Source organism: Plecotus auritus, assembly GCF_963455305.1.
Source record: "Plecotus auritus genome assembly, chromosome: X".
Classification (NCBI taxonomy): domain Eukaryota; kingdom Metazoa; phylum Chordata; class Mammalia; order Chiroptera; family Vespertilionidae; genus Plecotus; species Plecotus auritus.
In genome coordinates, this window is record NC_137784.1 from 51,695,507 (window position 1) to 51,710,711 (window position 15,205).

Sequence of the window (15,205 nt, forward strand, 5' to 3'; positions counted from 1 at the left end):
CTCAGGTAAGGTAGTGGACGGTGGGGGTAAGGGGGAGAGATCAACCAAAGGACTTATATGCATGCATATAGGCCTAATCAATGGACACAGACAACAGGGGGGTAAGGGCATGAATTTTTGGGTTGGGGGTAATGGGGGAATAAGGACACATATGTAATACCTTAATAATGAAATTAAGAAAAAGAAAAGCCCAGAGTAAGTAGATGGAAGGAAATAATACAGATCAAAGCAGAAATACATGACATAGAGAGCAATAAACAATACAAAAGACAAATAAAACCAACAGCTGGTTTACAGAATAATCCAGATTGATGAATCTTTAGCCAGGCTCACCAAGAAACAAAGAGAGAGGAACCAAATAAACAAAATCAGAAATGAAAGAGGTGAAATAATAACTTACTTCACAGAAATACAAAGAATCTTAAAAAAATACTATGAACAACTCTATTCCAACAAACTGGACAACCTGGATGAAATGAACATATTCCTAGAAAAATACAATGTTCCAAACTCAATCAGGAAGAATCCAAAATTCTGCAAAGGCCAATGACTACTGATGAAATTAAAGCAGTAATAATAATAATAAAAAAAACCTTCTAGAAAAAAAAAAGTCCTTGTCTGGATGGCTTCCCAGGGAGTTTTACCAAACATTCAAAGAAGAAATAACACCTATCTTTCTCAGACTATTCCAATAAATTCAAGAGGAAGGATCAAGTCCAAGCTCTTTCCATAAGGCCAGCATTAACCTAATTCAAAAACCAGATGAAGGCACTACAAAGAAAGGGAACTACAGACCTATATCCCTAATGAACTTAGATAATAAATCCTCAACAACATTTTAGGAAATCGGATTCAGCAATGCATTAAAGAGATCATACACCATGACCCAGTTGGATTTATTCTGGGGATGCATAGCTGGTACAATATTTGCAAATCAATAAATGTGATACTGCTCATAAACAGATTGCAAGACAAAAATCACATGATCATAATGCTCTCTAGTTCGCTGGAAGATTTTTGATTTCTGTTTCAATTTCATCAGTACTTATTGGCCTATTCAGGTTTTTTGATTCTTCCTGATTGAATTATGGAAGCTTGCATTTTTCTAGGAATATGTCCATTTCATCAAGTTTTCCAGTTTGTCAAAGTAGAGTTGTTCATAGTATTTTTTTTTTTTACAATCCTTTGTAAGTCTGTGGGGTCAGTTGTTACTTCACCTCTTTCATTTCTGATTTTCTTTATTTGGGTCCTCTCTCTTTGTTTCTTGGTGAGCCTGGCTAGAGGTTCATCAATCTTGTTTATCCCTTCAAAGAACCAGCTCTTGGTTTACTGATCTTTCGTATTGTTTTGTTTTGGTCTCTATGTCGCTTATTTCTGCTCTGATCTTTATTATTTCCTTCCTTCTTGTTACTTTGGGCTTTTCTTGTTGCTCTCTTTCTAATTCTTTAAGTTGCGAGCATAATACTAAGCAAAATAAGCCAGTCAGAGAAAGATAAATATCACATGATCTCACTCATTTGTGGAATATAATGAAAAACATAATCTGATGAACAAAAATAGAATCAGAGACATAGAAGCATCGTACAGACTGTACAACCTATGAGGGAAGGTGGGGGGGGGGAGGGGGTAAGAGATCAATCAAAAGACTTGTATGCATGCATATGAGCAAAATGGACACAGACAGTAGCAGGGTGAGGGCTTGTGCTTGGGGGAGGATGTGATGGGGGAGAGGTCAATGGGGGAAAAAGGAGACTCATGTAATACTGTAAACAATGAAGAATTTTTTAAAAATCATATAATCATATCAATTGCAGAAAAATGCAGAAAAAGCATTTGACAAAATCCAACACTCTTTTTTGATGAAAAATCTCTGCAAAGTGGGAATAGAGGTATCATACCTCAACATAATAAAAGCCCTATATGACCAACCTACAGCCAACATCATACTCAATGGGCAAATACTAAAAACCATTTCCCCTAAGAACAGGAACAAGACAGGGATGCCCCCTTTCCCTCTCCTGTTCAAGATAGTACTGGAAGTGCTAGCAATAGTGACCAGATAAGGAAAAGAAATAAAAGGCATCAAATTGGAAAGGAGGAAATAAAACACTCATTATTCACAGATGACATGATATTGTACGTAGAAACCCCTAAAGACTGCACCAAAACCCACTAGATTTAATAAATGAACTTGGCAATGTAGCAGGATACAAAAGTAATACCCAGAAATCTATGGCATTTTTATACACCAATAAGGAACTCTCAGAAAGAGAAACTGAACAAACAATCCCATTTACCACTACAACAAAAATATTGATACTTAGGAATAAACTTAACCAAGGAGGTATAAGACCTGTACTCAGAAAACTACAGGATGTTGAATGTAGAGATAGAGGAAGTTTTAAAGAAGTGGAATAATATACTGTGCTCATTGATTGGTAAAATCAACATCACTAAAATATCCATACTAACCAAAGTAATCTATAGATTCAATGCAATCCTGATTAAAATATCAATGTCATATTTCACAGACCGAGAACAAACACTCCAAAAATTCATTTGGAATAATAAAAAAAAAAAAGATGCTGAATAGCCACAGCAATATTGAGAAAGAAGAACAAAGTTGGCAGGATCACAATATCAGACATCAAGTTTTACTCCAAAGCCACTGTATTCAAAACAGCCTGGCACTGGTTCAAGAACAGGCATATAGACCAATGGAATAGAACAGAGACCCTAGAAATCAACCCAAGCTATTATGCTCAATTAATATTTGACAAAGCATCCCTAGCCTATTTAGTTCAGTGGATAGAGTGTTGGCCTGTGGAATGAAGGGTCCTGGGTTCAATTCCGGCAAGGGGAACATGCTTGGGTTACAGGCTCGATCCCAAGTAGGGGGCATGCAGGAGGCTGCTGATCAATGATTTTCTCTCATCATTGATGTTTCTCTCTCTCTCCCCCTCTCCCTTCCTCTCTGAAATAAAAAAAAATATATATTTTTAAAACTATTTCACAAAGGAAGCAAGAACATACAATGGAGTCAAGACAGTCTCTTCAATAAACGGTGTTGGGAAAACTGGACAGGTACATGCAAAAAATGAAGCTATATCACCAACTTACACCACACACAAGAATAAATTCAAAATGGATAAAAGACTTAAATGTAAGATGTAAAACCATAAAAATTTTCGAAGAAAACGAAAAGAAAAATAAATCTTAGAAGATACCATAGGCAGCAAAATCTCAGACATCTCTCGTAGCAATATGTTTACCTATACATCTCCTTGGACAATGGAAACTAAGAACAAAATGAACAAATGGAACTACATCAAAATAAAAAGCTTCTGCACAGCAAGAGAAACCATCAACAAAATAATAAGAGAGCCCACTGCATGGGAAAACATATTTGCCAATTATATTTCAGATAAGGTTTTAATCTCCCAAATTTACAGAGAAGTCATACTTAACAAAAGGAAGACAATCTAATAAAAAAATGGGCAGAGGACCTGCATAGACACTTCTCTAAATCAGACATACAAATGGCCATGAGACATATGAAAAAATGCTCAAAGTCACTAGTCATCAGAGAAATGCAAATTAAAACCACAGTGAGATATCACCTTATAAGTATCAGAATTGCTAACATCAACAAATCAACAAACAACAAGTTGCTGGTGAGGATGTGGAGAAAAGAAAACCCTAGTACACTGCTAGTGGAAATGCAGATTGATCCAGGCACTACGGATAAGAGTATAGAGATTCCTCAAAAAATTAAAAATGGAACTCCCATTGATCCAGTGATCCCATTCTGGGGATTTATCATAAGAATCCCAAAACACCAATCAGAAAGGATATATGAACCCCTGTGTTCATAGCAGTGTTATTTACAATAGATAAGATTTGGCAACAGCCCAAGTGCCCATCAGTGGATGAGTGGATAAAAAACTGTGGGACATTTACACAATGGAATACTAAGCAGCTGTAAAAGTGAGGGATCTCTTATCCTTTGGGACAGCATGGATGGACCTGGAGAATATCATGCTAAGTAAAATAAGCCAATCTGAGAAAGACAAATATAACATGATCTCACTTATTTGTGGAATCTAATGAACAAAGCAAATTGACCAACAAAATAAGACTGGAAGCATGGAGGCGTGGAACAGACTGACATACCTCCATGTGGGGGTGGGCAGGCGAGGAGAGATAAACCAAAGAATTGATACACTTATATGCATAGCCCATTGGTATGGACAATAGAGTGGTGAAGACCTAGGGGTGGGTAAGGGCTAGGCAGAGGGGGGAAAAGGGGTGGGGAATGAGAGACATGTGTAATACTGTCAACTACAAAAAAATAAACAAAAGATAAAAAGAAAAACCTTTGGAGAGCTGGAATTTTGAGATCTAACTCTCCGGTCTTCTGTTTTGGCACCCTGATAATAAATGGCTTTAATTTCTCTACTGCAAAAAAAAATTAAATTAATTTTTGCATGTTGGCTTTGTATGCTGCAGCATTGATAAACTCCCTTATTAGTTCAAGGAGCATTTTTATAGATACTTTGGGATTTGCTATATAGAAAGTCATACCACTGGCAATAGGGAAAGTTATATTGGTTCCTTTCTGACCTATATTTGTTTTTTTTTTTTTTTTTGCTTGTTTTAAATATATATATAATTGTATTGATTTCAGAGAGGAAGGGAGAGGGAGAGAGAGATAGAAACATCAATGATGAGAGAATCATTGATTGGCTGCCTCCTGCATGCCCCACACTGGGGATCAACTCCATGTGCCCTGACAAGAAATCGAACCCTGACCTCTTGGTTTATAGGTCAACACTCAAACACTGAGCCATGCAGGCTGGGCTCTGTATGTGTTTTTTAAATTGAATTTATTAGGGTGACATTGGTTAATAAAATTACACAGATTCCAAGTATACAATTCTACAATACATCATCTGTATATTGTATTGTGTATTTACCACCCCAAGTCAAATCTCCTTCCATCACCATTTATCCCCCCTTTACTCTATTATGCCTCCACCAACCTCTTTCCTTTTAGTAATTACCACACTATAGCCTGTGTCTATAAGGTTTGTTTTCTTAATCCCTTCACCTATTTCACAACTCTCAGCATATTCTTAATTTTTTTAGGAACCTCCATACTATTTTCCCTAATGAATGTACCAGTTTACATTCCCACCAGCAATGAATGAGGGTTCCTTTTTCTCCACAACCTCTCCAACACTTGTTATTACTTTTCTTGTTGATAATAGCCATTCTAACAGGAGTGAGGTGGTATTTCACTGTAGTTTTGATTTGCATTTTCCTAATAGTGAAGTTGAACATATTTTCATATATCTGTTGAACATTTGTATATCTTCTTTGGAGAAGTGTCTATTCAGATCCTCTGCTCAGTTTAGAAATGGATTCTTTTTTGGTATTGAGTTGTATGAGTTCTTAATATATTTTGGCTGTTAACCCCTTATCAGAGCTGTTGTTTGCAAATATCTTCTCCCATTCAGTCAGTTTCTTTTTTATTCTGTTGGGAGTTTCTTTTGCTGTGCAGAAGCTTTTTAGTTTGATATAGTCCCATTTGTTTATTTTTGCCTTTACTTCTTTTGCCTTTGGGGTCAAATTCATAAAATGTACTCTATGCCCAAGGTCCATAAGTTTAGTATCTATGTTTCCTTCTATGTAATTTATTGTTTCAGATATTGCATTTAGGTCTTTGATTTATTTTGAGTTAATATTTGTATATGGTTTCACTTATATGTGGAATCTAAAAAACAAAATAAATGAACAAACAAAACAACAAACTCATAGATACAGAGAATAAAATGTTTGTTGCCAGGTAAGAAGGGGGTGTGAGGCTGGGTGAAAAAAGTTCAGAGATTAGGAAGTACAAATAGACAGTTACAAAGTAGTTACAGACTACAATAGTCATCAATATTGTAATAACTACGTATGGTATTAGGGGGGTACTAGACTTATCAGGGGAATCATGTTGTAAGTTATATAGTCTAACCACTATGCTATATAACTGAAATCAATCTAATATTGAATGTCAAATTTAATTGAAAAGTGAAAAATGAAACTGTAAAACCACTTCCCTTCTCTGCTTTATTTTTTTCTTAAAGCTTCTTATAATTAGATCAAGTAAAAAAGTATAAATAAGGATAGAGACAGAACCTAACATACAATATATGCTACTAATTTTAAATACATACCGTTTTTCTACTTTCTTTAGAATATAAACTTACGAGGGCTGTATCTCCAGTGTTTTAAACAGTACTTGGCAAATAATAATGGTCAGGAAATTATAGCCCACAGACCTCCTGCCTGCTTGTAAATAGAACTTTATTAAAATACTAGAGGCCTGGTGCATGAAATTTGTGCACTGGCGGGGGGTTGTCCTTCAGCCTGGCCTGCACCCTCTCCAATCTGGGACCCCTCAAGGGATGTCCAACTGCCGGTTTGTAGGGATCGGGCCTAAACTGGCAGCCGGACATCCCTCTCACAATCCAGGACTGCTGGTTCCTAACCACTTGCCTGCCTGCCTGCCTGATTGCTCCTAACCACTTCTGCCTGCCAGCCTGATAGCCCCCTAACTGCTCCCCTGCCGGCCTGATTGACCTAACTGCTCCTGCCGGCCCAGGTGCCCCCAATTACCCTCCCATGCTGGCCATCTTGTGACAATGTGGAGTGGCCATCTTGTGATGATGTGGGGCAGCCATTTTGTGATGACATGAGGGTGGACATCTTGTGGCAGCTATCTTGTGATGACGTGGAGGTGGCCATTTTGTGACAACATGGGGCGGCCATCTTGTGAGGGCATGAGGGTCAATTTGCATATTACCTCTTTATTATATAGGATTCACTTGTTTACATGTTGTCTATGGCTTTCCCAATACAAAGGTGTATGTGAGTAGTTGTGACAGAGTTCTATAACCTTCAAAGTCTAAAATATTTACTATATGGTTCCTTAAGAAAAGGTTTGCCAATCCCTGATTTAGATTCAGAGTCAGTCTTTCAGGAATCTCTAATCCTACCTACCTAAAACTGAGCTTTTTTGTACCTCACTAAAAGTTTCCCATTCTGTATTTCTTATTTGTATGAAATACTGGGCACATGGATGCCCCCCACCAAAAAAAAACTATACTTCCCTGACTCTCTTCTAGCTAGATGTGAACATGAGATTAAATTCTGACAAATAGTAAGTTAATGAAAGTTAAATGTATGACTTTCAGGACAAGACATTAAAGGAAAGAACTGTATCCTCTACTTCCCTTTATTTCATCCTTCTCAGTTGATATAATATAGAAGATATTTAGTCATGCACATGAAGCAGTACCTTAGCAATGGCAGAGAAAGAAGGAAGAAACCTGCGTTTGTGCCCATCAAGTCACCATACTGGCCCTGGACCACCTTGCTGGACTATTCCACAACAAAGAAATAAATGTCTCTTGTGTTGGAGCCAGAGTGTTTATATGTAGAGTCTTAGAAGACTAACTTCTATCTAATGTAACACATCTGGTAGACATTATATTTCAACTGTGGATACCACCTGGATTACATCATCAGTCTCATCCACTTGCAGAAAAGTTTTTATTGAATTATGCCTTGTTAGGATGGCATTGGCTATTACAAAGTATAGAATCAAATGTAGGAACATCTGAAGCAAGTGCACAAGACTTGTCAATAAATAATTTTTGTCTTGCCTCATTCCTGGGTCCATTTTCTGTCTCTATCCTTATTTATACTTTTTTACTTGACCTAATTATAATGTACACTACCTCATATTTTACATATCATAAAAATATAGCACTTTAAATTATTTCAGAATGATATGGGTTTAACTAAGTATATGTATCGCTTTCTTTATAGTTTCATTGTACATATTGCTATCATTTCCTTTGTTTAAATGTCTATCACCATATTACACTGCTAACTCCTTATAGTTATAGTGATATTTTTCTCCTTCTATACCATGAGCATGGTGCTTGATAATGAAATAGTTACATAATTAAGCAATATTTGCTGAATAAATTAATTTCACAGTGGCAAACATGTTGTTAAATGTAATTGTGCCATAATGGAATTTCCTTCCATTATCAACTTGCCCCAGGAAAGGAGACACAACTCTAAAACGTAGCTAGGAAAAAGTGTTACAACATGTTTGGAGGAGTGGTGGTGAGGGCAGGAAATACATACCTTTACAAAGTGCTCAATTAGGATTTCTACAACAATGTTCTGGAATTTGATATTCATCATGGCAGCCACAGTATCCTCCTGAGCTCTCATCAGCGTGGGACCAAAGATTACCCCCATGTTGGAGGGGGTCATAAAATTATCTTTGCTGTGCTCACACACACTGCCAAAACAGAAAGAAAATTATTAACAATATTTTCACCAAGACTGTTAGATGATACAGAGTGTAAGCGAAATTAAAATGTAGAAGAAAAGAAAAGTTGTAAATTGGGGAGAAAACATTATAAAGGAAACAACTAGCAAAGAATACAAGACAGTATATAATTAGGGGCCAAAGTGAGACATAACTTAGTACTAGTAGCACTGTAGAAGCTAAGAGAAGTGGGTTGGGGAGCTATAGTAAGAAAATATTTGGAAAGAAAAGAGAGAAGCAATATGGCATTCCAGGCAAGGGGTATCTATACTAATAAAAGGGTAACATGCTAATTAGGGCAGATGTCTTCAGATAAAGCCACAGTGGCTGCGAGGCCCCGGGGCTCAGGCAGTCATGGGCTCAGGCAGCTGCGAGGCCCATGGTAGGTAGCATAGAATGCGATAGGAGGGGATAAGGAAGGAGAGGAAGGAAGGCCTGCATGCAGACAGGCTGAGAGGACAGAAAGACAGAAAGGGAAGGAGAAAAAGATGCAGGAATGGAAAAGGGAAGGAAATGCAGGGCTGCAGGCTGGAGGGGGTGGTGACCGCAGGGGGCAGAGCAGGTGCGCCCAGCGAGGGGTGGGGCACAGGCTGCATGGAGCAGGGAGCCCAGATGCTAAAGGAGGGTGGTGGCTCCATAGGTCCAGACGGTGGGGCGGAGGCACTCCTGCTTCTATGCAGCAGTGCCCCTGGCCGAATGGGCCTTGGCCACCCTCGCTGGGCTGGGCGCCCTGCACTAGGAGGGGAGGTGCAGCTTAGCTGGGGGAGAGTTGGACACTAAGGAGGGTACCCCTTTCGCCCCCTAGGGCTGGACCACAAAGACACTGGCCAGGGTTAGGTTGGTGGCACGTTAAGTGTAGTTTGTTGACTAGAAGTTGGGGCATCCTGGGCAGAGAATGAGAAGAGAACGGGGGGGGGGGGGGGGGGGGCGCGCGGGGAGGCCAGAGGGGGGCAGGCAGCGAAAGCCTGGCCTGGGCCCTGGGCTGGCGGTTAACGCCCCCCAACAAAGCTTTAATATCAAAGTGTGCTCAGGCTGGGCTGGAAGCAGGTCCCAGAGAGGAAAGAGGAAAGTTTAAAAGAGAAACCAGTGAACATGGCGGGGGAGGGGGGGGGCGGGGCGGTAATAATAGGAAAGGAGGGAGAGAGGCAGGTTTCAGGCTTACAAGGGAAAGGCAAATGGGGGGGAGGGTGGGTGGAGTAAGAAGGAGACAGACAGGGGAATGAAGGGAGAGAAAGGAGGAGGGAGGGAGGGAGGGAGGGAGGGAGGGAGAGGGGCAGAGGGAGGTTCAAAGGGCAGGAGGGAAAGAAAGCAGGAAAGAGAAGGATGCTAAAATGGGGTGAGACCAGGAAAATAGTCAAATAAAAAGAAGAAACAGAATGCGAGAGTGAGGGGAATTTAAAAGGAGGAGTTAGTAAGAAAATTAAGTACAGGGTGATTTTTTTTAAAATGTATTTTTATTGAGTGTGATTTTTAAGTGGAGAAGTCAGTACTAAGAAAAGCATAGAAAGAGATAGAGAAGAAAGTATTTTTTAAATAAGCCTGTAAAAAAGAGTAAAAGAGTGAGGGAAGAGGGGGGAGAATGGGGAAGAAGGAAAGAGGGACAGAGAAACTTTATAAAGGAGTCAGTACAGAGCAGAGTTAAAGAAGGAAAGAGGATGTATGAGTGAACTGTAGGAGCTATAATGAAAATCAAGTATAGTTGTCTACTGGGGACTGTTCTGGGCTGCAAACATTGCACAGCTCCTCCGTTGCCTGGGGGCAGGATACCTTAAGACAGAGGGAAATGGAGTAGGTCACCGAACAATGGGTCGGTTGGAGTTTGGAGGGAGGTAGTGGTTCACGCTCCGGCCAAGCGTGCCCAGGCGTTTCACCTGTGCCCTGAGTTTCTTAGAAACGGCTGAAATAGCTTTTGTAACATTTGGGTTGTCATTGTAACTGTCCTAACTCCCTCTTGTGGTTCCCGAGTATAAATTTGCTGTAACACCTGTGGACTGCACTGCAGTTCGGCCTTTACCGCAGTGAAGTGCTGCAACTGTAGTCACTGGCCAGCTTAATAAAGGCTCATAAATTTTGATCTCAGTCTCTGGTGGTCGTCTCTTGCGGGTTGCCCCACAACATTTGGAGGCCCCAGCGAGATACACTCATGCCACGTTGCCGGTGGACGCCCCAGGTGAGGACACTCCAGTCTCCGTCCCGGGTTCCAGGGAGGCGGAGTGTCTCCTCCAAAATTCGCAATCCAAAAGTGAGAGCCACCTGGACCTCCAGTGGGGAGGTAAGCACTTGGTTTCTGTTTGTGGAACATTCCCCTGGTGGACTACAGGAGGGCTGGATGCAGCGGAGCCTCCGAGTCTGGAAACCTGGGCGTGATGGCGTCTGGGGTCCCTGTTACGTGTGACCTTAGGGTGCACGTGTCTGGTTTGTCTTGTCTTTGTTGTCCTTGTCTTTGTTAAATGGGTCAGGGCCAGTTGTCTACATCTACCCCCTTACAATGTTTTCTTAAGAATTTTCAGGACTTCAAATGGCATGGAGGAAACTACGGGACGTCGATTAATGGTTTTGATTTTCAGAAATTGTGTGAATTAGAATGGCCCACATTTGGGGTTGGGTGGCTGTCCACCGGGACCTGTGACTTAGGAACGGCTTATAGGGTTCATCATATTGTTTATGGCAGTCCACGTCACCCTGACCAAATCCCTTATATTCAAATTTGGATTGACTTCCTCACTGAAAAACCCCGGTGGTTGAAAAAATTGCCAGGGCCAAGAAAAGAAATTGGGACAGACAGACCATTTTATTGGCTCGTCCCCCAAAAGGAGACAAGAAGGTAGACCCTAAGGTCTTACCAAATGATCTGGAGGACGGGGTCCCTGACTGCCGACCTCCCCCTTATGTTCCCCCTCCAGAGCCCCAACCGGAGGTGGGCCCCTCTGCCTCACAGGAGGCCCCAATACCCTAGAGACGGGTCTCGGTGGCCCTGCTCCCATGTTCCCTCTACTCCAGGCGAGTCCCCCTGATTTAGGACCTGATGGTCAGCCTTTTATGGTCTACAACTGGAAGAACCAAAACCCATCGTTCTCCCAGAATCCCCAAGGTTTGATTTTGTTCTTAGAGTCGGTCTTTTTCACCCACCAGCCGCCATGGGACGACTGCCAGCAGCTACTTCAGACCCTTTTCACTTCAGAAGAGAGAGAGAGAATAAAAGGGGAAGGGAGGAAGTTAGTCCTTGGACTAGATGGCCAACCCACCACAGACCCAGTGAGGATCGAGGCCGTTTTTCCATCAGGAAGGCCACAATGGGATCACAACACTGACCGGGGAGGGGAGGCTCTTGACAGGTATTGCCAGACTCTCCTGAGGGGCATCCGAGCGGCAGCTCAGAAGCCCACCAACCTTTCCAAGGTAACAGAAACAGTCCGGGGACCAAACAAGAGCCCCACCGCCTTCCTTGAGAGGCTCTGTGAGGCATATCGGGTGTACACCCCAACAGACACTGATGCCCCAGAGAATCAGTGGGCTATCAATGTAGCGTTTGTGTCCCAGTCGGCCCCAGATATTAAAAAAAAAAAAAATTACAGAAGTTAGAAGGCTTTGAGGGGAAGTCACTTTCAGAACTGGTCGAGGTCGCCCAGAAGGTCTTTAACAACCGAGAAGATCAGACTGCTAACCTAAACACCAGAATGGCAAAGGTCCTTCTAGCCATGAATGAAGTGAAGGGACAGCAAAGAGGGACAGGAAGAAAAGAATGAGAGAAGAGAGGACAGAACCAAAAGACCTGGCTGGGGAAAAACCAGTGTGCCTACTGAAAGAAAGAAGGACACTGGAAACGGGAGTGTCCTGAGCGGCCAGGGAATAAGGCAGTCCCGGTGTTAGTGGCCAAAGGAGTACTAACACAAACTCTGGGGCCCTGGAAGAGGCCAGTTGCCTACTTGTCTAAGAGGTTGGACCTAGTGGCCACAGGATGGCCGGGTTGTCTGAAGGCTATAGCAGCCATGGCCATACTGGTTAAGGAAGCCTCTAAACTGACTTTTAGCCAAGACTTACAAGTGGTTGTGCCCCACGCAGTAGAAACCCTACTGCACAGCCCACCTGAGCACTGGTTATCAAATGCTCGTATTACCCAGTACCAGGTGCTCCTGCTAGACCCCCCGAGGTTAAGCTTCTTGAAGACTACAGCCCTAAACCCGGCCACTCTCCTTTCCGATGAGGGAGCTGAAAGTCCCCTCCACTACTGTGAAGAGACCCTGACTACCCTAACCTCCTTGAGGGCCGACCTGACAGACCAGCCCATCTCCAACCCTGAGGAGACCCTGTTCACTGACGGGAGCAGCTTTGTGGAGGACGGTATCAGGTATGCTGGGGCAGCTATAGTTACTGAAGAAAGAGTCATATGGGCACAATCCCTAGGACCTGGGACTGCAGCACCGAAGGCAGAACTCATAGCCCTCACCCAGGCCTTATGGTGGGGAAAGGACAAGAGAATCAATATCTACACGGACAGTAGACATGCCTTTGCCACAGTGCATATGCATGGAGCCTTATATCAGGAGAGGGGCCTCCTAACCTCAGGGGGGAAGGATATTAAAAATGCTCCAGAGATACTAAACCTTCTTTCAGCCATTTGGGGCCCTAAAGAAGTTGCAGTCATCCACTGCAAAGGGCATCAAAAGGACAATTCCCCTGTGATGAAGGGGAACCAATTTGCTGACAAAACAGCTAAAGAGACTGCAAAAAGACCAGTAGGGCCCCTAGAAGTGCTGGCAGCCATACCTACTCAGAATCTGGAGCCCAACCCCAGGTATACCCCCGAGGAAGAGGATACAGTCAGGAGATGTCAGATCTGCACACAAGTGAACCCAGGACCTCTGATAACAGCCCCGCCAGAAACCCGGTTTCAAGGTTCAAGCCCTGGTGAACACTGGGAAGTTGACTTTACTGAATTGCCCAGTGGATTGGGAGGATACCGATATCTCCTACTATTTGTGGACACTTTCTCCGGTTGGCCAGAGGCATACCTGACCAGGGCTGAAACAGCACAGGTAGTAGTTAAGAAACTCCTCTCTGAAATTCTCCCCCGGTTTGGCCTACCTTTATTCATGGGGTCCGACAATGGCCCAGCGTTCATCGCTAAGGTAACCCAATCTTTAGTTAAGGCCCTTAAGGTCACATGGAAATTACATTGTGTATATAGACCTCAGAGTTCTGGACAGGTAGAGAGAATAAATCGAACACTTAAGGAAACCCTAACTGAACTAAAATTAGAGACTGGCGAGAACTGGGTAAGTTTCCTCCCCTTTTGCCCTACTCAGGGCTCGCTGCGCCCCATATGTAAAAGGGCTGACTCCTTTTGAAATCATGTTTGGCCGTCCGCCACCTCTTCTCCCGCGGCTGAGGGGGGAAGAGCTAGCTGTGTTATCTAATAGAAATCTCAAGTCTTTGCAGGCGCTCCAGAGCAGTACAGCGGCTGCAAGGCGAATCATCAGGGCAGCACACCAGGAAGCCCACCCATCGGACCCGAATAGCCCACCTGTGTGTGCTCCTGGCGACCTAGTCCTGGGTGAAGAGGCACGAAGAATACAGGCTGTAAAGCTCATGGTCCTCCACACCCATTTCCAGCGAATCCCCAGGGAAGGAGGGGAGGGATCTGAATCAATGATTTGATTCACCATAAAGACCAGTAGGGAATGTTCTGGGCTGCAAACATTGCACAGCTCCTCCGTTGCCTGGGGGCAGGATACCTTAAGACAGAGGGAGATGGAGTAGGTCATGGAACAATGGGTTGGTTGGAGTTTGGAGGGAGGTAGTGGTTCACGCTCTGGCCAAGCATGCCTAGGCGTTGCGCCTGTGCCCTGAGTTTCTTAGAAATGGCTGAAATACCTTTTGTAACCTTTGGGTTGTCATTGTAACTGTCCTAACTCCCTCTTGTGGTTTCCGAGTATAAATTTGCTGTAACACCTGTGGTCTGCACTGCAGTTTGGCCTTTACCACGGTGAAGTGCTGCAACTGTGGTCGCTGGCAGCTTAATAAAGGCTCATAAATTTTGATCTCTGTCTCTGGTGGTCGTTTCTTGCGGGTCGCCCCATAACAGGGACAGATTTTAAAAGTAGGAGTCATAAAAGAAAACAGATAAATGATAGTGAATAATTAGGCAGGTAGATAGATAGATATTAAAAAAGTGGAAGTAGAGAAGAATGTAGGGGAAAGGTAGGATGAGAGATAAAGAGTAAGGGAAGAAAGGTTTTAAAAGGGGAGCCAGTAGAGCTTAAAAGGAGGATGGCAAGAAGGAAGGAATGGGGGAGGGAGCAAAGCAGGTCCCAGGGAGGAAGTGAAGAAAAAAAATTAAGGTGGGAAGGAAGGAAAAGGGGAGGGAGGGCAGGGGTAAAGATAAAGGAAAGAAGGAATGTGGGGAGGGAGGTAGGGTAGGAGAAAGATGGGAAGAAGGATGATGGAACAGAAGTAGGAAATAAGGAGGAAAGAAAAGTTTATAAATGAAGGAAAAGTGTTGCATAAAGGAGAGAGAAAAATTGTGTGAGAGGGAGAAGCCAATAAGGAAATCAAATACAATTGTGTGAAGGGGATATGATTTTTTAAAAAAGAGAGAAGTTAATAAAAAAATACAATAAAGATAGCTAGGTAGGTGTGTGGATGAATAGACAGACACATGCACAGGTAGACAGAACTGATTTGAAAGAGGAGAAACCAGTAAATAGTAAAAGTAGAGAATTAGAAAATAAAAGAGGAGAAATGAAAAATGTTAAAAGTGGTCAGTAAACAGAGGGTAAAAGAAGGGATGGGATGGAATAAGGTGGA

At 42.6% G+C, this 15,205-nt stretch overlaps 1 protein-coding gene across 5 annotated transcripts in view; it reads right to left on the reverse strand.

Moving 5' to 3' along the window:
• OPHN1 (oligophrenin 1) overlaps positions 1–15,205 on the reverse strand; it is a 691,171-nt gene that overhangs the window by 168,289 nt on the left and 507,677 nt on the right. For all 5 annotated transcript variants that reach the window (XM_080653524.1, XM_080653523.1, XM_080653526.1 and 2 more), the window contains exon 19: positions 8,209–8,368. In XM_080653524.1, the coding sequence (XP_080509650.1) occupies positions 8,209–8,368 (160 nt within the window). The remainder of the gene's footprint in view (positions 1–8,208; positions 8,369–15,205) is intronic.